At 40.3% G+C, this 24,936-nt stretch overlaps 6 protein-coding genes across 6 annotated transcripts in view; 4 read left to right on the top strand and 2 right to left on the bottom strand.

Annotated features, from left to right (window-relative positions):
* Positions 1–603: 603 nt before the first annotated feature.
* Positions 604–1,651, bottom strand: LOC143180992 (uncharacterized). The gene is made up of 2 exons (XM_076381107.1): positions 1,552–1,651; positions 604–1,297 (listed from the first exon to the last, which is right to left on the bottom strand). Exons 1-2 carry the CDS (start codon positions 1,552–1,554, stop codon positions 920–922), a joined length of 381 nt encoding a protein of 126 aa, XP_076237222.1. The 5' UTR covers positions 1,555–1,651; the 3' UTR covers positions 604–919.
* Positions 1,652–6,445: 4,794 nt separating this feature from the next.
* On the top strand, positions 6,446–8,558 carry LOC143180377 (uncharacterized). Its single transcript, XM_076380064.1, has 3 exons — positions 6,446–6,602; positions 6,963–7,648; positions 8,201–8,558. Exons 1-3 carry the CDS (start codon positions 6,563–6,565, stop codon positions 8,444–8,446), a joined length of 972 nt encoding a protein of 323 aa, XP_076236179.1. The 5' UTR covers positions 6,446–6,562; the 3' UTR covers positions 8,447–8,558.
* A 752-nt stretch (positions 8,559–9,310) lies between these two features.
* LOC143180261 (vitellogenin) lies at positions 9,311–12,193 on the top strand. Its single transcript, XM_076379862.1, has 3 exons — positions 9,311–9,465; positions 10,399–11,087; positions 11,196–12,193. Exons 1-3 carry the CDS (start codon positions 9,435–9,437, stop codon positions 11,427–11,429), a joined length of 954 nt encoding a protein of 317 aa, XP_076235977.1. The 5' UTR covers positions 9,311–9,434; the 3' UTR covers positions 11,430–12,193.
* Positions 12,194–12,953: 760 nt separating this feature from the next.
* On the top strand, positions 12,954–15,452 carry LOC143180262 (uncharacterized). The gene is made up of 3 exons (XM_076379863.1): positions 12,954–13,114; positions 13,991–14,604; positions 14,889–15,452. Exons 1-3 carry the CDS (start codon positions 13,084–13,086, stop codon positions 15,111–15,113), a joined length of 870 nt encoding a protein of 289 aa, XP_076235978.1. The 5' UTR covers positions 12,954–13,083; the 3' UTR covers positions 15,114–15,452.
* A 354-nt stretch (positions 15,453–15,806) lies between these two features.
* On the top strand, positions 15,807–18,044 carry LOC143180172 (uncharacterized). The gene is made up of 3 exons (XM_076379711.1): positions 15,807–16,029; positions 16,328–16,998; positions 17,672–18,044. The coding sequence occupies exons 1-3, from the start codon at positions 15,999–16,001 to the stop codon at positions 17,903–17,905; spliced, it is 936 nt and encodes a 311-aa protein (XP_076235826.1). The 5' UTR covers positions 15,807–15,998; the 3' UTR covers positions 17,906–18,044.
* A 130-nt stretch (positions 18,045–18,174) lies between these two features.
* The window catches only part of Fim (plastin-2 fimbrin), a 30,329-nt gene continuing 23,567 nt past the window's right edge, over positions 18,175–24,936 (bottom strand). The window contains exons 2-4 of the mRNA XM_076379710.1: positions 23,973–24,403; positions 22,430–23,648; positions 18,175–21,661 (exon numbers count right to left, since the gene is read on the bottom strand). Of these exons, the coding sequence (XP_076235825.1) occupies positions 21,467–21,661; positions 22,430–23,648; positions 23,973–24,403 (1,845 nt within the window). The 3' untranslated portion in view covers positions 18,175–21,466. The remainder of the gene's footprint in view (positions 21,662–22,429; positions 23,649–23,972; positions 24,404–24,936) is intronic.

Below are 24,936 nucleotides of genomic sequence, written 5' to 3'. Positions count from 1 at the left end.
CCTCGTGAGGGACGCGTGCTCCCTACGATTCTCTATTTATGAATGGAAAAAGCTATCGGACGCGAACAACGACTGGCATGCCCATGTCGGGTAACATCTTTCACGGAACGAGAATATTTTTCTTTATTTCCCTCTTTCTCGCTTGTACGCCCGAGCACGAGTGTAACACGCTTCGGCGTACGGCACGCACGTACGGTTATTACTGAGATTCTTGCGCCTGCAATTGGACGGAGTGTCCGTGACGTCACCGAACTACGGCCGACCACTCGTGCGCAACTTGCGCCGCGATCCAATCGGACGCCGAGGATTTCTCTTCCGTCTACGCTCGACGTATTGGTGATCGCGCGACGCTCAGCAGGTGGATTGGAAATTTAAAGGGAGTTTCGTACAGTATACACGAACTGACACGAACTTCTTCCGTTAATTAACTATGTATGGGCTTCGATTTTCGGAGATTAAATCTCTTTGAAAGCGAAATTAGTCTTACCACGTTCATCTGCTGATTCCCTTTCTTCTTCCCTTCTAGTGACTTGCGAAGTAAGGATTTATTTTGAGAAAAATATGAAACTGTTCTTGTTAATAACTACAATTCGGACTTCTTGATATTATAGTAAAAAATTGTTGTTTATTGTGTTTTTACTGTTCACAGTGGTAATCTCTCTTAGTCTTGTATATTTATTACAATTAATATTTTCGAAAGTTATCTTAAGTCACTGGATATTAATCCTGCGTCGATACAGTAGATTTCACTCGGTTCTTATAAAAAAGCAAAGTGTGACTAGTAGAAAAACAACGACAGTGTCGTCTCCAATTAAGTAAATGAAAAATACTATCACTATTTAAATATTCAGTAGAATGAATTCATGTAGAAGCTTTTCGTGTATGAATTCGTCGATTAAGGTTTATCAATAGGTTGAGCTCACAAAGCCATAGGGTCAACAGGTTTATTCTTATGCCTGGTGTCGCCACGATTTTCTTGAATTTGTTGCCAGTTGATGAACCAGAAGGGTTGCTTTTCTCTCGGCCAAGTCTTGATTCTGTTTACCAGTTCGATATCTCCTAAGGCATCGACTGGTAGATCGGGAGGAATCGTTGACGTGGTTACAGGTACAGATCCAGGAATACCCACGCCGTCAATTCGACTTCCAAGTCCAACAGCGTCAGACGTTGATGCGGTTTGGTTTTCGAGATATTGCGGATGAACCGGAGGGTAGCGTCGGTTGCCACTTCCGGCGTACATTGGCCGCTGCGATTGGGCCAAACAAAAGATGGCAAAAAGGAATACGATGTGTTTCATCTGGAATGTTAAATTATGTCTGTCTAGAACTACTTCAGAGACGAAATGAAGGATTAATTATTTGTGAAATAAACGTTTTCGAAACTTGTGCACTGTTCAAATATTTTATGTAAATTAGATTCTTATTACGAAAGTATTAAAAACTAGAATTAAGTTTCAACTCAAATCGATCTGAATAGTTTAGAAGGGTTAAATCGAAATTTGTTGCTCAAAATTTGATGTAAAATGGAAATATAAACGTAAACTACACTTACCATGATGATATTTTAATGTTAGCACGATTGTATCACACACGATTTTTGAGTATGTTTTCGCGTATTCAACCAACTGTTCGATTACAGTGTCGACGCCGATCTGTGCAACACGCTGTTGCGTCTTGTATATAAATTACCGATAACCGGAATCCCCACCACAATTCGCAAACCGGACGAATCATACGTCGATGGAAAATCGCAGCATCTTCCCGTGCCTGATTCCCCGAGCGTGTAGACACATTTTAAGATGTGATACTTGCATCTGGGGAAAACGCACTGTATATACGGTGACTTCTATTAATATTCTGATACAAGTCAATTTTAGAATAAACATAAAACATAAATATTCGGTCATTTTTGCAAACATGAATAATGAAACTGGAATAACCTCATTTTTTAAGTAGAGTTAGTTTCGAAACTGTATTTGTGTATAAATATTGATGAGAATCACTGTAGATCATCGACACCTTTCACACAGAATGGGCACTTATGTTTCAGTACCCTACTAAACTGGATTCTCGCGTGGAAGTCTTTTTATATGTTTATGTTTCTCGTGAAATAAATAAATGGACAAGTGTATACTTGATCTCAAAAGCGTAGGAATAACAGTATATTTGAATATGAATCTGTTTTAACAATTAGAAGAAGGAAAATAGTTTAAACTCTGAACTGGCGTTTTATATGTTACGTTTGTAGTAAAGCTAAAAGAATTAGGAGAAGAAATAGGAGATAAAGAAATAAAAGAAAGAATTTCTTTATAGAGTAGAATACTCGTGTTTTCTACGCTTTTTACGTCACATTCTTTTGTCACTTTTTTCAATGTTTTCATTCATGAAACTGTTTCGCGAACTCGAGTGATAGCTTAATTTTGATAACAAAAGCAAATGAAAGTGTCATTGCGTTATTTTCAATTATATCACAGAATCTTGAATGACGTTAATGTTGCGGGCTAAGTCACACTAAATGCGCATTCGATTTCTGATTCATTCAGCCTGGAACCATAAATTACCTGTGTATAATAAGTTTGCACGTATGAAGATATTCTCTTTGGTTACGTATAAGGCTATTATTCACTGCGGTTTTCAACTGACATCACCTTTGAAATCTTCGTCTTTGAGTTGCATTTATCTCTCGACACGGTAGAAAAGCATGAACGTAAATGAGGTTACGCACACAGTTGGCAAGAAAACAAGAATGGAAACAATATTAATTAGCCATAAAATATCAAGACATACTCCTCTCGAAAGATATTTTACACGCTTATTCGAAAACCTTACTTAACCTCTTATCATAACCTCCCTACACTTATCTTGCCACTTAAAACTTCAAACATTTGCCTCTATCCAACAAAAATTGTACAATTAAAATGGTAAAAATTTGAAACATTCTAAAGCACGCAGCGTTCGTCGATAATATTGCAGCGTCGTTGCTTCTGAATAAAGTGTGTTATCTCAAAAAGAAAAATAGTAAACAATCTTATTGGAAATTACAAATAAAAGCATCACTCCTCGTAATGTGGGCAAAGGTTAAAAAAATCGAGAGATACTATTTTCATTGCTGCTAAATTTTCCAATCGATAAAGAGTAATCATTATCTACAGAGGTCTATAAAATCATGGAAATACTAAGAGGACAAAATCGCGTTTGCATTTCTATTTTCAGCCGCTCCTGCGTCTTTGGATCCCACTTGTATAGTTTCCTGTTCCTTTGTGTGTATGTGTCCTTGCCTACGGGCAAAAAGAAAACGCAGGAAAGTGGCAATGATTTGTACTGTCGGGTCGAATCTACGTCCTACTCGTCCCATACGCAAGAAACGAAGATCGGAGAAATCCTATAGAAATGATGTCGTCCGGGGTTTTTCCCAATCCATTCCAAACATCAAAGTATGACAAAGTTCATTTTGCAGTAATAAAGAAGTACTTCGTCCACTTGTTCCTGTTAAAATGATTTAGCGAAACCTTTGTTCGACGTATGTCAATGCGTAATTGAATTTCCTTATTTAATTTCGATGTAACAGTAATCGTGTTTACGTTTCTTGATCGAAACGATTGCTGAGGAAGTACGGTTCAAATTGTTCTATGTCTTACGTCACTGGAATTACTGTATGAACTAACTTTTATTTGATTAAGCGACGTTTTTCTGATCTCTGACATTTATAGTTCTGAAGGAAATAACCAAGATATAGTGAATACCGTGATACAAACGAAGAGGTTAGGGAATCACCGTGAATCTTGAAGGGGGGGGGGGGGGGGGGGGGGGGGGGGGGGGGGTAATGTGGTTCCAAAAATCTAAAGTAGGATGGGATTATGTTAATCCTGAATATATGAGGAAATGTTGTATTTTTAAGATATGATGAATTTTTTTTAAATATATGATGTATTGGAGATAAATTGAATCGATATACAAAGTAGTGAGTAGTTAAAAAAGGTGATATAATCAATGAGTATTTAATCCTGACCTTGTTCAAAACATTAAGAAATCAGTTGTAGTGTTTACTTCCTTTCCAAGAGTTTCCTTGAATTTATAACTTACATGCAAAAATAGCACCATAGATAAACAACTATAATTAATTAGCAAGTCATGGTTTGCAATCGGTTTTCATAATTATTCATATCTGTTTATGAACTACATAATCTTATGATACATCTGCCTTTAATTTTCGAAGCAGATAATCGCAGTACGATAATATGCTCGCGACAAATAGACGCTACAAAGTTTATTTCAAAAATGAAAAAGCAATATAGGCTCTAGAGCTGCTACCTATGAACCAATTGTAAAAGTACATTACTAGGACTTGTATCGACCGACGAGCGCGTCGATCACATTTTTAGTTTTGCTTTCGATTCGCCAGATGGCTATACTGGCTTAGGGCAAAATGAATTTTCTTATTTACAAAATATTTAACAAATGTATTTACTGAGCATTGCAATTAGATCAGTCGAGTACTTTGTCCACAAAAATATTTCATTATTTCAATTTCATTTAACAATTCTTCAATAACAGAGGTAAGATTCAGAAAGTTTGCGCTTAAAATATCTAAGGATCCTTCCACTGCAAAAGAGAATACTACTAAATTCAGTAAGCATCATTCACACGGTACTCAGGACTAAACAATTTTCCAAATATTTACGGAAAAATGCCATTGTTTCGTCTATTATTACACTAACTATTGACGTCATCTAATTTAGAATTGCAGACGAGATCATTGCAGCTGATCAACGCGACAATGACAAAATTACTCTCTCTGCTCTACGAGATAAATGTCATTTTCAAGGTTCTTATAACTGATGCATCTTGATTATCCTCCGCCCACTCGTTTTTCCTTTTCCTTGCAACTACTGTTCAGTTTCTTATTTGCAGTCCCAGAACTTTAGTAAAATTGAATCTCCAGCACTAAACTGATCCACTTATCAAATCGAATAGGGTGCAAATACTGCAAATTACACGCTCGGTCGGAATGATTGGTGTGCACGTTAATTACACAGTCGAGCGCACACCTGCTCTTGGCGATAGACTAATTTGTAGATAGACGAATGAGTACCTAATCGCTCATTAAGTATCATTTGATTTAGGATTACGTTAATGAAAAATTACCAAAAGTACTTTGCAAATGTTGATCGCGTCTCAATACGACTACATTAGAAGGAATATTGAAAAGTATTTAATACCATCACCTTATCGGTCCTCTTAGAAGTCTTCAAGATAGATAAACGATTCTAAGCAAGTTTCTTTTCCAAAGAGGAGAGTCAACTTGTCTTCGACTGAAACGCCAAGAATGATACGAAGTTTATTCCAAGTGGTGTCTCCTAGGTCAGTTAAAGCCCCCTGCGATTGCTCGATTGGTACTTGTGACCGGTTATTGTCGGTATCATCAATGGTTCACGAAGGACGGGTCAAGCTGTAACGAGTTAAAACACGTTGACACCAAATCTCTCCCCGATCATTTGTCGAAAAGTTGTTCGTGGTACGAGAACCACCAGTGACCCGATTTCCAACCATCTCGTCACGTCCCACTGCAATCAGTTAACTCTATGACTGATAAGTCGATCCCTTATACAAATATTCATCTACCCAGAAATGTGTATCTATAAAGGAATGGATTGCTGTAGAGATTCATGATCAACGCGTGATCTTGACTCTGGAAATGTGAGAATAATTAGAGGTAAGCTAGCTCACCGAGTTGAAGTGGCTAAATTACACTGTACTTTTGTACTCTAAGATCTAACTTTTGCAATTCGATTTAAAAATTGAATTTAGCAGAGTAGATTAATTTGTCCTTAATTATTTTTTAAAGCAGTACAAATTCATGAGTAAAGGTTGTTTCGTGTAAATCAATTAATAAGGAAAATGTTCCAACTTAATGATAATTAGTCCAAACACGGATACAATTTCGTTTCTTGAAATTCTGACTGTGCATTTACCTTGAAGCGAAGACGCATCGAGCTGCATAATTTATCGATTTTAAGACTCAGTTAGCGCGAAGTTTAATTGACTCATTTAATTAACAAATCACTCGACTCAACAAGGAAAGTTTCGTTTCGATTCATGATATTTAACTTCGGAAATCAATTTTCCTTTCTAAGAATGAGCTACAAGCACATCAGTAAACAAATATCTGACGTGCTTGAGACTAAAGTCATCTGATTACGATCCATCATAATGAAACTATCATAGTTCAAAGTAATAAAGCAATAGCCAAACGCAAGCAGGCTTAACTCAACTACACCGACATACTGCGACATAAACGGCCATTGACACTCGATGCAATTGCTAATCAGTTTCGAAAAGCCGTATCAAGTGAACTCCCCTGGCATCATCCCAGCCCTATCGATCCCCCAAAACCTATCAATCCTCCTGCACACTTTATTTTCCTCCCCTGGAAAGAGAGAGCTGGCTCCGATAAATGGGAGTCGGCTAATCGTAAGAAGAGGTCAGTAGTGCAGTTTAGCCACGGTATAAGAGGGGCCCCTGGTCGGTTCCACCACTAAAGTAGAACGTTGCACGGTGTCAGCATGTACCATCTAGTGCTACACGTGATCCCATTTTTCCTAGGTAAGCAACTTTTCGGTATGGCGCGCGTAAAATCGTGCTGGTACCACGCAAGTCCACGAAGAATCCCCTAATCCTGCGCAGGTCTCGCTACCGCGCGATCCTCGTCGTCTCTGGACGCGCTGGAGCCAGAGCACAGACCATAGCTCGAAAAGTCAAAACTATAAAGGAGCTAACACGAGGTGTGTCCGCGTGACACAAATCGAGGAGCACCAGGCTACCTCTAATCGTCTATTCAGACGGTCCAATCATTCAATTCGCGGTGCACGTGCGACTGTGTCGCGCGATAATGTTCACGTTCACGCGACAACGTGGAGCATGGTCGCGTAGCCAGTGAGGTCTGTGATCCTACACGTTTTTCAGACGCGCACCTGACCGTGGACAAGCCATGGAGCCAAGGGTCGGAGTTCACCTTCAACGTCCAAGTGAATTCGGTGGCCATTCCCGAAGACAGCTACTCCAGCATTCGCCTGTACGTCACCTCGAAGCTGGTCTGCCAGCAGAAGCAGTTGGACGTGCTCAGCTGCCACTTCCAGGACTCCCAGGCGGACAGCTTCTTCACCGACAGCCTCGACCCCTACAAGCTTGGGACCCTCGAGAACACGGCCAACAGGCAGCAGGCGTATGAGATCCACCAGGATCAGTTCGAGATCAAGTTCTCGAGGGACTGGCAGGGGCTGGAGAGTCTCGTGGTGAATGAGAATATACAGCCGCGGGAGTTGGACATGATTCGGCTGATAGTCGGCCAGCTCGACGTCGGAGGGATCGTCCGCATGGCTAACATCGAGCAAATGAACTGGACACCTCTGGCAGAGAACTTCACGCACGGGGAGTGCGAGACGATCTACTCTGTGAAGCGTGGAAACGTGGACCAATACGGGCTGGACGTGAGGCGCGACTACGTGCTGCGGACAGAGTACGACGCGAACGAGGGCGAGGTGATAGCGATTTGGAAGTACAGGATGCTGTACAAGTGCGAGTACAAAGTGCCCTACTTCTTTGGCAGCGCGACTGATAGCAAACAGAACAACAATGATATGTCTAGTCTTGTGAGTATCTGACTGCTGCGTTTGGGGGGCAGGGTTGCCGGAGAATTCCTGGCTGAGAGGGGAAGCGAATCCCCTGCACGTTCCACAGACACTAAATTCGCCTATGAATATCTTGTTAAGGAATATGTGGGGGCCCTCTCGGCTAGGAACTCTTTGACAAGCCTGCTAAGTGGGCTAAATCAAGTGTCTAGGGTGTAGGATTAGTAAGACTAGTAGAACGGTGAGTGAAATTCCATCCCTAATTTAATGATAGTCCAATGAACTTTAGTAAACGTATCATGAAAGAGATGAAGAGCTGATTCCTGAAGTCCTGCTGTCTTATAAGAGTTTAGTTTCAATTTTTGATGAGACAAATGTGGATCGATATCTAAAATATAGCAAAGAAACATTATATTTATAATTCATTGTATAAGAAGATATTTCTGATATCCAGATGGCCCAGTTACCAGGTTTCCCACAAGCTTAGGGTAACCAAAGGGTATTTTGCAAAAGTGTCATCGATATTAGAAGGTATAGAGTACTTTTACTAATGATAAATTCTTTTTGTTCTAGATTTCAGCGGAAAGCAACCTATTGATCTCGCTCTCCGAATTTGTCTCTCAAACCCAGAATGTTATAACGATGGGACATGCGTCCGAGAAGATAACGTTATATGAAAATATAAGCTTGAGGTTGGAGTCGATTTTGCCAGCGAAAGGACCACCGCCAGAAGTGAAAGACCCCGAGATAACAGGAGTATACATAGGAACACGAATGATGGAAAATTCGCAGGAAGACGATTCTTCAATGGAGGAGTAATCAGGGGATATTGTAAATAAATTGATGCTATTATTATCGTTGCAAACAGTTTGTAACTGAAGTACTATATGACTCTGTGAATTGTAAATAATAAAGATATTATTTGTTTGTACATTTTGCCCTCTCCCTAATTAGTATAGATTAAATTATAGAGTTTAAGGAATTTATGCAGTTCATTGCATTATTTAAACGCAGTATAGTAATATTTAATATTTGTAAGTGTTATACACTTTGTTATATTACAAAATAAAGTAAACTTGAAATGAAAGATGTTAGTTATCTTATATTCCCGTCCTTATTAAATGTAATTACTGTCAATTTACCACATAACAGTGAGAGGTATTATTTATTTAATAAAGAGACTAGAAACGACCTCCAATTTAATCTCAAGATGCATCGAATGATTTAGTTAACCAGATTGAAATGCGAGAGGTTTCATTACATGGTGCATCCGCACTCTATTAGCGATGAGAATGCATACCACAACAATGCATCCTCACTTTTAATTCAATCACTGCGCAACCATGAATACGCTGAAACCGAGGCAAATAATTAACAGTCCTCTGACAGGTAGCGATCTCTCTGGATGCCTGAATTTCCAGGAATTAGTTAAATTTGCAATTCCCTCGCTACATAGGCCAGACACTATTCGTTTAAAAAGTCTATTAGTTTCTATCAGAATCTTCTACATACAATAATAATTCATACATATTTTATTTTCTCTGTGACCTCCCTTGGTTATTCCTCAACAGAGGACAGTAGCGACCAAGATTAGAATCTTCAAGGCGTGTCTTTATTAAAGCTAAGGAAAATGAGATTAAACGTGCGAAACGATATGGAAGATCTGTGCAGGAACCACGATCCGCACGGAAGCAGTTGTTAATGAAATTGTTTTCAAGGAGACGGTAATGAATCAAGTTATCTGTCGTATAAAGAGAAGACAGAGGGAAGACTGTCACATCAGTCGTACCGATAGAAGCTGACAGAGATGTTGGTAATAATTCTACCATTTTTGTTGGGTACGTAACTTACATTATTTTAATAACTTGCTTTATATCAGTCTGGTTCATTTTATAAAAATTGTATGATAAAATACCAAAGTGCTTGCTATTTTTCTTCTATTTTTGACATATAATACATTCACGATTTTCATACTTTTCATGTAGCTTTCAAACGAGTTTTGTAATTTCGATTTTCTGGAACTTCGCGAATTTCATCCCCGTTACTGTTTTATTTAATTACCATTTTCATTTTCCCCTATCCATGATATTGCTTAATGATCAATTTACTGTTTTCCTATAGTCTCCCGTTGACATAAAAATTGATCAAACTTTTCCGATAAAATAGTCCTCGATTGCAAGCGAGGGGCTTTGAAAGCAGGTCATATCGCGAACACGAGAGGTCTCGACACGTGTCCAAGGAGATACATACGTATTAACGTTCATTGCGGTGCACAAGTGAGAGAACACTCGAATTTGTTTTTTTTACGGTACACTTATCCACTTGCGTTTTCTTACTTTTGGTTTTAGTAAATTCAGATCAATAAATGTGCGATATATATATGGATTACAGAAATTAGAAAATTTGAATATTTGAATATTTGAAAATTTAAAAATTTGAAAATTTAAATATTTGAATATTTAAAAATTTAAAAATTTGAATATTTGAAAATTTGTAACGTTAAAAATTTGAATATTTGAAAAGTTAAATATTTAAATACTTAAAAAACACTCTGTACATTCAAAGCCAAAGAACAGAAGCGACGCAGTTGTCCAGCACAAGGATTAATAAGCTAGCCTCGATGAGAGGTCACTCACTGAGCATCGGTTCCGCACGCAATGGCCCTAAATGCAATAATAGGATCCAAATCAAAGGCGGCTGCATCCAGGGCTCTGTCGGCACATTTGATCTATCCCTTAGCCGCAGTTTAACGATGCTGTTTGCCATTTCAGCCGCACGCGTGGCCGTCGATGAGTATTCGGAGTCCGACTGGCAACGATATGGTCCTGAATCCACTTACGACGTCCTGGTGAACATGTCTCTGGCCAATATCGTTCACGAGAAGGACAATTTCTGCTCCATGATCGCGTCCGAGTTAAAATGCAGACCCAGAGGCAGCGACACGCTCAACTGTCGTTTCGTCAATGGCAAAATAGTCAGACCAGACCCAGAAGACGACAGATGTTCGAACGCGAGGAATTTCGTGCCTGTCAGCGATAGATTCATCAACGCAGACCCCTTTGAGATTAGATTCAACTCGAGAGGCATCGAAAACCTAGTCGTCTCGAGAAACATACCGAGATGGAGGCTGGACATGATAAGGACCATCGTGGGCCAAATGAACGTTGGCTTTGAGCTGGAAAAGGGACATCAGCGACTCATTACCATGGAGAACTCCAGCATTGGCTACTGCGAAGTGGAGATCAAGATGTGGAGGACAGGGTACAATAGAGAAAGTACAGAAAACGAGGACATGGAGATTGTTTTCGAGCCAGAGAGGCCTGATATTGTATCCTTAGATAGAGCGGCCCTTAAGATTGAGAAAATCAGACACCCGAAAAAATGTCCTAACAGAAAAATCTACTTCTTTGGTAACCATGAGGACTTCAGCCTTGGAAATAAGACTACCTTCATGGATATGGTGAGATCCTGGATTTTTTCTAAAATATTTCATTCTAGACAAGTTATCCTATTTACTAAATACTAGAATAATTGATATTTTATTAATATTCTACATGTTTGTTTCTAGACCACGTCGAACAGCCACATAAGCATCTCACAAAACGAGTTGCACTCATACACTGAAAACACAGGGGTGATGAGGACCCTGGATAAGCCTAGGACAATGCAACTTTACCAAAAAATAAGCTTAACTTTGAAGAGTGTTAATCCTGCTCGAACTCCCTTGCCAGAGATTTGGAACCCTGCGTCGACAAGTTTGTACGCATATATGAGCCTCGAGCGTATCCCTGAAGAAGCATAAAGGGAAGGAATATTCTGAATAAAAAATAAGGCTTTCTAAAATTCATCTAATTTTTTAAACCCATCTCACATTGTTTGCTGGCCCCTAATTGCAACAGATTATACGATAATATTAAGGAATACGCGTTGAAGTTCATTTGAAATGTGTCTCAGTGAAACAGTTGATATTTTAAACGACCAACTAGGCTGACATAGAACAGATAAATCTACTTAGGTGGTATGATACGTGACTTGAAGGACTCAAGAATCAGAGACAAATCGAAGTGGATTTTCCAGGTCCTTTAATCAAGTCTGTTATTGATAGAACGAAATATTTTGAGAGAAAAGATCCTATTTTTCGTGCTCTATTGTAAAGTTGATTACTCAAGTTGTACTCTTAATGGTAAGACAATCATGTAGTAAGACGTTGCGTGCTTCCCAGCGGAAGGCAGCATGATCGCAATGAAGTCAATATGCGATTAGTTTTGCCATGCGTGGGTATCTATTATGACTCCATAAAAGAATACTATTACAATAGATCATCTGTCTGATTGTAACAGTATACATATATGTATGATAATATTAACGTGTTTGACGTAGCCCCTTTGAGATAGGGCATTCTATTCAATTATACTAACGCAATCCCGCTTGAGGTTGTTCTGCTGCAAGCCACGACTTCAATTGTGCAATGAAAAATTGTACCATTCGATTTACTTCTGTCAGCATTTATTTTTAATTTTAAAATCTACTGACTTTGATGAATATAATAATATCTTACGTGCTAAACTGTAACATTCATTTTTAATCAATAAAATAACCGAATATATTAGGTGAAAGAGGTTGCAGGTTCGGCCAAACGTTTGAGCAGCTTAGAAAACAGTAATTTGCACGGGACAGGAGTGACCTCTCGCACTAACTGCGTAACAAATTTAATAGAATAACACTTCGGCAACAGGAGCCATTCACAGTACAGATTACTCTCGTTGAAGCATCAAAGTGTACGCGCTAATTCCGCGGCCAGCAATAGGTGACACTGATAATGGAATAATTTTCTTTCGATTGAAATGAACTGAAGTGAAGTGATACTCTAATTCTTCAGAAAATAAATACATAAAAAAGAAAGAAAAATGAACATCTCAATCTAAGTTCGAGCAGAACTCACAAGATGTTTGGCTACACCCTCTAAATGCTCTTATGCCAGTGACTATGATAATAATTGCTTTCATTGAATGCTTATAATTAAAAAATGAAACTTCGAACAGAATTTCACTATTCTTCATTTTTGTCTTATTTTGATATCTAGGATCATCCCTTGAAATTTTTCTTTATCTGTAGCTACACACTCTCTACAAAATCCAACGCTTTGGGACCAAAAAGGAATCATCGGCTCATCAAAGGATTCTCTGTGGTAGGTCAATGGCCACGTTCGAATAGCGTCGAAGTCAAAACGTGGGAATGTGCACGCGTTACACTCGTGCGGAGGCGCGCTTGCGCGCGTATGCTTGTGTTCAACTACCTCGTAGATGAGGATTACGTTAAATTAACAGACGCAAGCGCAGTCGAAGGGGAAACTGACGCGCTTAGTAATCTTCCCACTGTGGTCACCACTATAAAGGAGCTTTCAACTGCAACGAGGACAATTCCGTACCTAAGCACGCAACACGTAGCTAAACAACATGTTCTTCGCTGTAATCCCCTTATTTCTAGGTCGGTAAGCCAATTAATCTTAATCATAGCCTAAATTTCGGGAAACTCTCACATTGGCATGAAACGACTGCAATTGTTCAGAAAGCATCTCAAAATTTCAGTATGCAATGCTTCCTTGAAAAGCATGATGTTTAGTTCGTAAATTGTTCTTTGCACGCGGAGGTGTCTTTAATGGATCTCTTCAGGAATGACCTTTTCAGATCTAAATAGTGTTTTTAAAAATCCATCTTACACTTCGAAACGAAATCTAGAATTTTTCATTTATCATAGTGTAGAAAGATAGCCTCTCCGATTTTAACCCTTCTGTGACCAACTGATCTCTTTTAGCACCTTTTATTTTTGTTTCTTCTTTTTAAGTGTTTCGTTAATTAGACTTTCAATGTCATTCTAGGTGCAGTAGTAGAAAAAAATATGGGTCATATAGACACACACGATTTAATTCGCCTAAAATACACGTGAAAGTGTCTGACTTACGACTGATTCTACTGACATCGCTCTGTCTGACCTGACTAATGGGCGCCGGTAGTAGAATGAGTTTCAAGTCAGACACGCTTCACGCGAATTCGAGGCGCGTTTGCGACAATTCATAATCTGAAAGCAAAGCTTCAAACACAGTATTCTCATTCTTGATTTCTGCCTTATTCCAGCAATCACCCCCTTTAAAATTTGTAACATCTCTTGTAGAACACCCTCTATACAAACAAATTTTGTGACCGCGCTGCTAAGTCTCCAATCGAAAGGACCACCCTCCACAAAAGTCTTTCATTATTTCACTATCCTTTCTAGTTTCCACTGACTCGCCAGAATAATCTCCTCCGTATGTAGCGTGGTTCATTCTGAACTGAACCGATTTCGTGAATCATTCTGCTTTTCCAGCGGCTAACGTGACAGTGAACAAGACTCAGGAATGGGTCAATGGTCCGGAATTCACCTTCCACGTAAATATGTCTTACTTGGTGTCCATGGACGTGTTCCAAGAGCCCTTCTACGAAACAAACGCGACTGCAATAATGAAGTGCCAACAACGTGTGTTCCGTACTATGCATTGTCGTTTCGAAAGAATATTGGTAGACGGCTCGCACGAGACCGAATTCGAACGACCCTTCCTAATGATGTTCAGCCGCCGTGGAATCGAATTCCTGATGTTCCCAGACGACGTCACCACTAAGCAAATTAACGACATCAGAAAAATCGCGAAGGAGTTGAGCATTGGGACTGACCTGGAGCTTAAAGTCGATTCGTTCCCTACTTTCCAGGCGAAAGAGAGATACGTGCTGGGCGAGTGCAATACTACATTCACGGTTTCGGAAATCGAGGACACAGGTGTCTTCGAGCCAGACAAAACGAAGAAACGCAATTACAGTCTAAACGTGTTGCCGTTGGGAAGACAGGAACCTGGTACATACATTGTTATCGAGAAGAAGACCGAGGAAAAGGGATGCGTGAAAACAGACTCATCGATATCTAGTACATTGAAGGACGTCGTAAGCGTACGTAGAAATTGAAAATTATGGTTGCAGGCGTGTGTTAAGTCAGCTAACGCGTGTATGATCTTTTTCGCGTTCTTTGCACCTTCTAACCCTTTCATTATTCCTGGTGTTTCGAAAATGTGCTTTTAAACTACTGTTGGTATATTAGGGTTCTAATTGTAATTTCATTAGATACATAAATGACAGTGAACGTATCAGCTGGATCAGAACTCCTGCAACATATTAAATATTGAACCTGAAATTAGAGTATAGGCCTAAAGTGTGGATTTTATTCCATTTTTCAGGCGAGATCCATTAACAAGAAGTATATCGGTAAAAATATATTCAAAAGCCGGACAGAGGTGCACTTGAAAATGAAGAAACCAGACAGCAAGAAGAGTTTCGCCGTGCAGGATATCATGACTGTGGAACTTGTAGATATAGGGCCTGCCAAGGAGAAGATAACCCTTGGGACCCTGACGCAGAGGGTCAAACTGCCGTACGATGAAGAGATGAGGCAAAACTTTTGAGATAGATCGTATTATCTTTTGGGGTTTGCAGCGAAATGTGACAAAAGAGCGAAATAATTGTAATAAGTTGATAAGTACCATGGAGGAGTATCAATAAAATTATATCATACCTACATATTGAAAGCTCCTGGCTATGGGTACTGATTCTTTCATCTTATTTTCTTTTGATAAAAAAGCAAATTTTATACATATAGACAATCTGAATGATTCTCAGTTTTTATAACTAACAGAATTAAAACTAAGTATTTTGCATTTTTAAAAGCGTTATCCCGACTGCTGTAACTCTTAGGTATATATGTATAATTAATCAGAACTCTAAATAAACAAAAAATAACAATCCTTGCAAGAGTATAATCTGAACGATACTATGAATCGCAAAAAGTTCTTCTGACAAACCCTCTATTATCACAATACCCTGATAATCCGCTAGATTAACAACAATCGGTACAGCAGAAAGCGTTTCGCATCCCTTAGCAAATTATTTCAGATGTAATGTCAGGTTTCGTTGTGAAATGAGGTCAAATCAATGGTGAAATTGTTGAGATAGCGAATTTGATCATCTATAAGGCAAATTGATGCTCATAGTCCATCATTGCAGCTTTACAGAGAAATGACGACAAAAGAGAATTGGGACATTGCACCGTGATTCTACAGAAAAATCGGAGATGCAAATTATTAATCGGTAAAAATGGAGGAGTGCATAGAATAGAACTCCATTCTGCATTGGCTGCAGAATTCGCGTTATCCACGAAGTCGTATGATAATTACGTCCCCCCGTTGCGGGGCAGCTTAATTAAATTACGAGGTCGTCGGAGTGCATCGGTGATATAAAAGGACCTTCAGGCCGAGGAAGAGAACTAAACCAGTGGAGAACAGCGCTGCGACATGCTCGCCTCATTAATTCCGTTCTTCTTAGGTCGGTAAGCCAATTTTCCATTTAACCATCCTTATCTTCAATCTCTCTAATCAAGCCAGTAACTACTTACGCGCCCGATAATTCATAACTAATTACGGGTTAAAAAATTGTGACATTCGTTACGTTTCGAAGTTAACAGGGTGTTGTTAATAATTAGATAATTTAAAAAACATGTGCTTAAACAGGCTAATTAGTATACAATAATGAAGGCTCTGTACTGAACAAAGTACTTGCTAACTTAATTCTGGAATATATCTGGAGTATCCTCGAAAATACAATATTTCTACAATTCTTCCAGTCGCCCGCGTGACGGTCGACAACAGCGTGTGGAAGCATGGACCAGAGTATATCTTCGACGTGAAGATGAACATCACCTCGACCCCGCTGAGCCACGACGGGGTGCAGAGGTCGAACTACACCATCATGAACCTGTTCTGCAGACCCAAAGGCTCTGACGAGCTTAACTGTCACCTGAACAACTGCAGAAGGCAGAGTATGGACGTGACCAACGACAACGAGATTGACATACCAGAAGAGGAGATCAAGCACTTGTGCAGCGAGGAGCCCTTCGAGATCAAGTTCAACGAGCACGGTGTGGAGCACCTGGTGGTCCATGAGAAGATTCGCGTGGACAACTTGAACGACCTAAAATTACTGGCCGAGCGTTTGAGCATTGGAGCAGACTTGAACGGAGTTCCAGATGGAACGTTCGAGACCATGGAGAATACAACAGTGGGACAGTGCGTGGTCTCCATGGGGATAAATCACTTTCCCTCGAAGGGGCTGATGGACAAGATGAGGAGCTATCGTTATGAGCTAGAGTCTCTGCCCCAGCTGAATAAGGTACCAGGAGAGGCTATAGTGATCCAGAAGATGACCAACCTGAACAACTGCACTTATTATGCATCTTTCTACTTTGGATCCTATGGACACAACGTGGTGGTGGAGTCTGCTCTGAATTCTCATTTAGTAAGAGACTTTGGGATTGTGATTTCTATAGGAGAGTGAGGGATGTGATTATGATTGGTTGTTTGAAGAAATATGGCGAAATTGTGACCTGGATTCAAGCTTGCAAATTTAGTGAAAGAGAGATACAGTGTTATTTCGATACAAATTCCATAATACACTCGTCTTTTTGTGCCTAATTCATAAATGGATTTCAGTTCCTTGACTGATTCTAACTCGTAGGATTGTATGGAGAACTGAACAGAATTGAAGTTAAAAGGAACCATGAACGTTCCATCGAGTTTGTATCGAGATAACACTGTTTTACGTGTTTTCAAGAAGAAATAGTCAGTGATGCGTTAACAACACGAAGCTTCACAGATGATTGCTCATCTGTATATTAGTCGTTCGGAACGTAGCTAAACTTCGGTGATCTAATGGGAACCGGTGTTTTTCTCTGTGTTACTGTCGTTAACGCATCAGATCACTGATGAAATCATCTTGAACACAGATTTTGTATCTCCCTAATCAAAAAGTATGATGAAAGTCATTAATTTGTTCTTAAAGAGTTCATAGGACCTTGAATGACCTTAAATGACCTTCATTGACCTTGGATAACCTTTAGTAAAATAGTGAATCTAGTAATTGTTTCTGGTATTTTTTAATATCATACTTATTCTATTTTTCTCTCTTGCAGGAGAGCTCGTCTAGTCACATCTTCGTGTCTGACGTGCAGTTCGTGTCATCGATGACGAGGGTCGGTACTCTGGGATCAGACAAGATGAATAATCTAAAGGCCATGTCGCAATACATCAGTTTAACCCTACGGGACATTCGAGCCGCAAAACGAGAATTAGCTGAGATCCCTACAGCATCGAGAACCGCTATACTGGCTAACTCAGATGTAGATAGAATCTTTACGGGGAAATAAACCGCGCTTCGATTACTCTTTTAAGAACCCATCGTGAAACTAAAGACCTACCCTTAATTAAACATAAATTAACATAAATACAATCGTTTGTATAAAGAACACTGTTTGCATCTTAATAAAAAATAAACTGAGGACCCCATTTCACAATGAACTTAATTTCCTACTTAATACTGAGTTACGTAATTTTACCCCTGAAGGAATATGCACCTTAAATTTAGCAAAGATTTCATGAAACAAAATCTTTCTTCGTGGTAAAGTAGAATAGAGTCTTATTAGATAAATTTCTTTTTATTTAAATTACGGATACATTAAATTATATATCTACGGTGACCCACACGTTCATCTACGCACAGAATATCGTGTGTATGTGAACGTACGCACTCATAATTCATAGTTCAGCGATCATTATGTTTAAAGTCGATTGACGAATTTATTAAAAAAAAAAGAAATTCATACCTTTAGCGTGTAATTCATGACCACCCTCGTGTATGTTCTCTTTTTTTCATTATTTTTGAATCGCGACTCTGCTTCAAGGAACAAAGCGAATTCTACCCTCGTGACTAAAGCTTACATCTAAGTGTGCAGATTGCAAACGGCCCTCGTAAAAGTTCGTGCCTCGACACTCACGATAATTGTCATAAAATCGCAGGAACGCTCTCTCCAGCGTTCGAATTCGATTCCCTCGAACCAGGACACTATGGGAATGTAATTTCGCGCCCTGACGCAAGAAATGCAACTTGGTACGAGTCGTATATTATCGCCATGTGGAATGGATAACGTAAAGGAATATTCAGCGTGATTAACGTTAAGTGGAACAATTCAAGGAAACGTTTAACGTGTCCTGTTTCATTGAGAAACGTGTATGTCTTTCTTTATGCTTGGGAATGCTCGAAGCAGTATCGGTGGATTGCACGTTCATCCAATTCTCCCTACACTTAATTCTTTAATCGTTATGCTTCAGCAATTAGCTAAGTATTTTGTCTTAATTTAATTGAGACATAATTAAACGTAGACTCCGTTTGGCAACGTAGTGTAATCCTTCCTCCTAGAGCTCTCAGAATTTCTAAATATTCAGAGTAACTTGATTCCTTGAATACATCGGCTGATCAGAGAGAGCTGGACACTTGTGCACCCTAAGTACTCCAGTACTCGAGTTCTCTCGTATTAATTATCCTCTTGATCTTTTCATTGTACTCGGACGATACAATCCTTAGAACTACGACTCAAATAGTAGAGCACTTAGTTCAATATCCTAATACAAATTTAACTCGACTCAAATTACTCGATCCTATATTCAAAACAATCTTTTTTCCCCCACGTATTTTTCCTAATTTCTCGAATACCTACTAACACAGTGCACATTTACCAAAACAGTATAACATATAAAATTTCCTCTAAAAACAACGTTTAACGTAAATTCAGTCGATCGTTTCCCGCCTCTCCATTCAAAGTAACTCACACTTGGGGGCTAAATGCACCTCGTTCAAGAAACACACACACGTACACGTTAGAGAGCCGTGCGTGTACGATCAAGAGGAACCAGCGTCGTTTTACCCGCGGAAGGTATGAAGAAAGCAATCTGCGACGTGTTTCGTTCGCGAGCTGACATCGTTAAATGCGTAAGTACGTTCCTTTCTTTATCGATCGTTAAATACATATTAGGTAAACATCCAATTACGATTGCGCACCGATATTAATAATGGCACGATTACAATGATCTTTGTGCGTTGATTTCGTATCGCTGCTTCTTCGAATGACATTTTAACGATTAAACGATTACGAATGACTGATATTGGTACTCAGAAGAGCCCGGTAACACGCACATTTATTGTTAAACAATTCGTTTCCGTTTTCTTTTTCATTCACTATTGGCAATCACCAACACATTCAAACGTGGATTTAAAAAATGCTAGAATTTAATTACGTTCGAGTTTAAAACTGTTCGCCTGTATATAGTACCAATGAACAGTAAAAGTGTTATTAGAAAAAGATCCAAAGACGAACATGCAAGTGTAAAAACCTTGCTAGTAATTGCTCATTTTCCTGATAATTAAATGCATCTGTATGTTTCGATATCTCTTTTACGTATTTTCAATTGATTGATTAAGGATATTGTCATTGTAAAGTTATGACAATATTTCACGCTCACAGTATCAAATACGTGTATACATCTCAAGTATATATAATATATGATTTAAGAATGTAAATATAGTGTATATGTATATAATATAATCGACAATTTGAAAGCCACGTATATCCTGTATACGCTAGTTAGTTTCGTTTGACGTTAAGCTTCCGGTATCGACCTTAACGAGATAGAAATTCGGCCGACTATTCGATAGAAGTCGTTAATTAATGTGTATCCAGTACGTGAACAAGTGGATCCAAATACCTCGATCCTCCATTGACTATTCTCCCGTACGTCAATCATTGACAGAGAGTTGTTACAAAATCGATATTTATACAAATCTAAAGTCACGTCACGAATGTGGGAGACCGAGACAAGGATATGATTGTGGAAACTTTGGAGAAGGAGAATCCCATATCGCTCAACACCTGCACAATCGACGATCTATAGTACATTTCACAAGCTTGGCTGGTCATGGACGTTTAGGGGATACCCCCACTATTTCCGTGTATCAGAGTCACGTGACTCTGTGCAGCAAATGACGGGGTTTCGTGACTCAGAAGGCGGAGCTTAATTTCCCCCACCACGTCAATCGCTGTTCAGGGAACGCCCACATTGATTCGAACTTGTGAGCTATACTGTAGAAAGAAACGTTTCTTTAAGATCCATCGAGTCTCACTCATTCTTCTATGATCCTTACTCGAAGCTCGCTAGCAAGACCTACGCGGGGCGTTGCCTAATATCCTAAACCATGCACGCAGAGTGTTCGGCTACAGGTGGGAGAAAATTTAAGAGGTGGGATTTCTAGCAGTCAAGTGAGAGAGAAATTAAGAAAAACGAAATTGCATTTGAGCTTTCGTTTCTTAGTTAATAAGTAATCCAAGAAACCAGTGGCGATTTTAGCTACTTGCCTCATACCTTCAGTGAAACTTTCTAATACTCGAACCAGACAATGACTCTTTCATAGCCTAACTCTTGCCATAAGGTGTTACCCAATCAGCCTAGTCTCAATCAAATTTCCCCATTTTTACTTTCTTCAATATCAAAAAAATTCTCAATCACATTATTCCAAATTCTTATCTCACTCGACATCTAAAATCACCTCTAAAATTTTCTCCCACCTGTAGCCGAACAGCCTGTATATTTCAAACCTTCGATAAGATTACGTCTTATCGAGAAACATCTACTAAAGCCGAGGATACCGTCATCCGTTTCCTCTTAGGAAGTCCCTTCCTTCTCCCTCTTTCTCTCTCTCTCTCTCTGTTCTCTCATAGAGAATCTTTCATTTTGGAAAACAAGCTACCCTAACCTAGGTATATATACAATTATTACGTTCGCAAAAGAGACGCGGTGCGCCGCGGCGCGAACCGCGGCTCAGTCGACAGTTCTCGCGCACAACGGTGACGGGACGCGGTTACGAGGATGGCGCGACATTATTGGCCGTTGTTCACGTTGTTCTGTTGCTTCACAGAGTCCATATTCGGGATGTAGTCCATCGCCATCAGGCAGGCGAACACCGTCATCACCATCTTCGGTTTCACCTCGGTTATGTCCTCTGGTAGCGCGTACACGCGCGCGCCGCATTTCCGGGCCAAGGATATCGCGTACTTCGCGTTGTCCAGGTTCTCCTACAAACACCAAGCGGCAGTCATCGATTAGTCACGCTGACGGGACGATCGATTGCGCGAAAACAGAAAGTTTCTCCGATACGATCTCCCGATGCCCATCGACCCGGCTGCTAATTTTGATTCGCGAGCAACGTCCGCTGTTGAAGCTGTTGACGAATGATAATGATTGGGACTGTGATTGGTATCTGGGAGCTGGTCGAGGTGACATCGATCGGTGTTGGTTAAGAGGGTCTTCGGTATTCCTGGAGATTCGATAGGTGTGCTGGAAAAGAGTTGAGTAGGCTCTGGGTTGAATATCTTCTTCAGGATATTTTTGTGTTTCTTGAGCTTCGTGGGATGTAGAGAGAGGTTCAAATGTTGGTGAATGTGAGTTAGAGTTTTGGAGTATTTGAGGTGTTAGAGGTGCATGTGTGAGTGAGAGGTGCATATTGAAAGTATCAGAAATAAAAAATGTGACTCTCCAAGAAAAAAAAGGATCCATCATGAATACATGTCCTACTTCGAATCTCAAAATATCTAAAAATTGACTTGACCCAAAACGAAGAAAATAGTATCACGATATCAGTAAGACAAACCTAATTTTCCAGTTCCTAAACGAGTACCACACTAAATCCCCAGGGGGACATTTACGACGCCGTAACCCGAAAAGCAATAAAACTCTAGAAAATTCAGCAGACGGAACCATTGCAACGACTTCACTTCCAAGGATTCAGAAATCAGTGACCCGATCTTTCAGAGACCGCCTCCAAATACCTCCAATAATCTCACCTCTTCGGTGCCTCCCTCCTTAACGAGGTCATAGTTCACTGTTCCTGGTTTGATGGCGTCGATCAAATCGATCACCACCTTCCCATCCGATATCGAGGAGTCCTGGAAGCCCTTGATACTGCTGCTCTTCCCTGCCCCCTGCAGCTTCGAATTCACCCACTGAACGATTTCCTTTTCCACTAGAGTGCTGCCCTGCGTGCCTGCTAACGAAGTCAAAATAGACAACGTGTATGACCTCATCAATTGCCAGATCAGTGCCAATGTCAACGTAGCATTTCCATCGTTGATATCCTGACCCGCGATGCCAACCAAAGAGAAGTTCATAGTTTTCCCTAGTTCGACTACATAATTACAGTTCTCGAGTTTCTCCATAAACTTCCTAAGCTTAGTGAACTTTTTGTGCACTCTGTTCCAGTTCACGGTGCCTGGTTTGATGATGTCGTAAAGCTGGAAGATCACCAGGCCGTCTGCCAGGTCTGAGTACAACCAATTAACATAGGGTACCACTCCCATCGAGTTCATCCAGTTTCGATAGGTCTTCTCCTCTCTGGTCTCTTCCAGCGACTCCAGTCCCTCGATGTTGCTCTCAGGTTTGTCGAGGCCTGGGTAATTGTTGAACATGTTCGCGACGAAGGCAAGGTTCAGCTTGTAGATGCCATTAACCACGTCACTGGGCGTCACGAAGCTGCGACAGCCTAATTTGGCTGCCTGCTGCAACATAATTTCCGCTCGAGAGGTGTGGTTGGGCTCCATTAGTGCTTCTAGAGTCACTCCAGCGCTATTCGGTGCGATTTGTTTGATTAGATAGGTGTAGATCTCGGAGTCAGTGATATCTGACTGGAAGTTGTTGCAGCGTCGAGCGATGCCAGCGTTCTCCAAGTGGTGGTTCACCCATCTCAATAGAATCGACTCTGGGGATAGTTTCAAGAGGTCTTCGATGCGTTCGCCGTCTTGCAAAAGCGTGGCCAAGCCAGGACAGTTCTCTAGAGTAATCTGGTTGAAGAGACCGATGCGGATGATCTGCCAGAGGAGACCGAGGACCAGGTGAGGGGATCCTTTCGTGAGGTCGTGAGCGTCGATGTTCACTATGTTACAACCGATTGCTTGAGCTGAGGACAAGGCTAAGGTCAAGTTCTCGTGTTTCTTGTACAGGGTTAGATTCTTCTTGTTGATTGTTCGTTCGTCGATTGTGTCTGGGCAAGAGTGATTGATTATTTTACTGAAATCGAAAAATGAAACAATTAGGGACATTTATATTTAAGACAACCCTTTGTGGTTCTACGTTGGCAATTCACTGTAATACCAATTTTCTGTTGCACAACTGTACAGGAAAAGAGGTTCAGTAAAAAAAAGAATTTGACCACAAAGAGTTTACAGTTCATAGATAAGGGTATTTAGTTTAGGATTACGTGCATAGATTGTAATTAACTGTATTGCATTACTTTATCTAGTAATGCAAATTTTTCTACAGTTACTCAAAAAATATTTTTTGCTCAACTCCGAAAGTTCCTAAAACTACCAGAAGATAAAATCAGATGCATACCAAAGAAGAATTCCATCCTTGACCTTCTCATACAGCAACTTTCCTTCTGGGTCGATGGGCAGCAGGTGTTTCAGATCAGGATCATGTGACAGATTGGTGTTGATCCAATCGCTGAACGCAAGCTGTTCCTCGAGTCTGACCGAATGCGTGGTCCCTTCGCTGGATGCTTCGGAAATTCCTCCCAAGGTCTCGAGATTCTCCTTCTTCGACACCACATGCTTGAACGTGGATCCCAGTTCGTTGGCCTTCAGCTCTTTACACAGCTTCTCGAACTCCTCGAAGGACAGTCGCCCCTTGTGCTCAGATCTCTGCTTGTCGTCGTACTCCTCGATCATCTGACGTACCTTGTAGCCAGGCATTTTGAAGCCACAGATGTCCAGGGCGCTGCGCAGCTCTGTGAGGTTGATGAAACCGTCCCCATTCTCATCGATCTGTCAAACAGAGCCGCCTTCAGAACATTGTCTTCTATTCTTGTGTGGGAATGGGAGTCAAGGCCTTCTGTTCAGGAGTTTCAGGATCCAGGATCTTGCAGAGATTCAGGATTTGGAATCTTCGAGTCTCTTGAGAATTTTAGGTCTTTGGAATTTCATGTTTCTTGGAGCTTGGATCTTGGGAACTTCAGGTCTAGGTGTCTTCAGGTAGTTAATTTTGTTGCACGTGCAAAAGAAGATTAAAGATTAGTTCTTATCGCTAGGGTGTGTGCCCCTTCGAACGAGCGATATCTAGGTTGAGTCAAATAGAAGCGAGCCAGATTTCAAGAATTCACTCACTACCATTAGCCGGCGCACTATTTCCACGCGAACAATAGACTTAAGTCATCGGGGATAGTCATACACGGCGCTTCTTAAAAAACTGCATCGGGGTTAATCGACAGTTCTTTATGCCGGCTCGCGGGAAACCGTATTACGGTCGACTAATTAGCATCTGGATCTTGGCAGCGAACTGTTCTCCAACTTAATCACGA

This window comes from Calliopsis andreniformis, chromosome 6, assembly GCF_051401765.1.
Source record: "Calliopsis andreniformis isolate RMS-2024a chromosome 6, iyCalAndr_principal, whole genome shotgun sequence".
NCBI lineage: Eukaryota > Metazoa > Arthropoda > Insecta > Hymenoptera > Andrenidae > Calliopsis > Calliopsis andreniformis.
Note: the sequence above shows the minus strand (reverse complement) of the source record. Positions and strands in the feature narration are given on the sequence as shown.

Bases quoted from the DNA above. Each gene is read 5' to 3' on its own strand.
- LOC143180377 (XM_076380064.1), top strand. From the start codon at position 6,563: ATGTACCATCTAGTGCTACACGTGATCCCATTTTTCCTAG. The intron at 6,603-6,962 runs GTAAGCAACTTT...CACGTTTTTCAG, and splicing joins CGTGATCCCATTTTTCCTAG to ACGCGCACCTGACCGTGGAC. The intron at 7,649-8,200 runs GTGAGTATCTGA...TTTTTGTTCTAG, and splicing joins ACAATGATATGTCTAGTCTT to ATTTCAGCGGAAAGCAACCT.
- LOC143180262 (XM_076379863.1), top strand. From the start codon at position 13,084: ATGTTCTTCGCTGTAATCCCCTTATTTCTAG. The intron at 13,115-13,990 runs GTCGGTAAGCCA...CTGCTTTTCCAG, and splicing joins TGTAATCCCCTTATTTCTAG to CGGCTAACGTGACAGTGAAC. The intron at 14,605-14,888 runs GTACGTAGAAAT...TCCATTTTTCAG, and splicing joins CATTGAAGGACGTCGTAAGC to GCGAGATCCATTAACAAGAA.
- LOC143180261 (XM_076379862.1), top strand. From the start codon at position 9,435: ATGTTGGTAATAATTCTACCATTTTTGTTGG. The intron at 9,466-10,398 runs GTACGTAACTTA...TTGCCATTTCAG, and splicing joins AATTCTACCATTTTTGTTGG to CCGCACGCGTGGCCGTCGAT. The intron at 11,088-11,195 runs GTGAGATCCTGG...GTTTGTTTCTAG, and splicing joins AGACTACCTTCATGGATATG to ACCACGTCGAACAGCCACAT.
- LOC143180172 (XM_076379711.1), top strand. From the start codon at position 15,999: ATGCTCGCCTCATTAATTCCGTTCTTCTTAG. The intron at 16,030-16,327 runs GTCGGTAAGCCA...CAATTCTTCCAG, and splicing joins ATTAATTCCGTTCTTCTTAG to TCGCCCGCGTGACGGTCGAC. The intron at 16,999-17,671 runs GTAAGAGACTTT...TCTCTCTTGCAG, and splicing joins CTGCTCTGAATTCTCATTTA to GAGAGCTCGTCTAGTCACAT.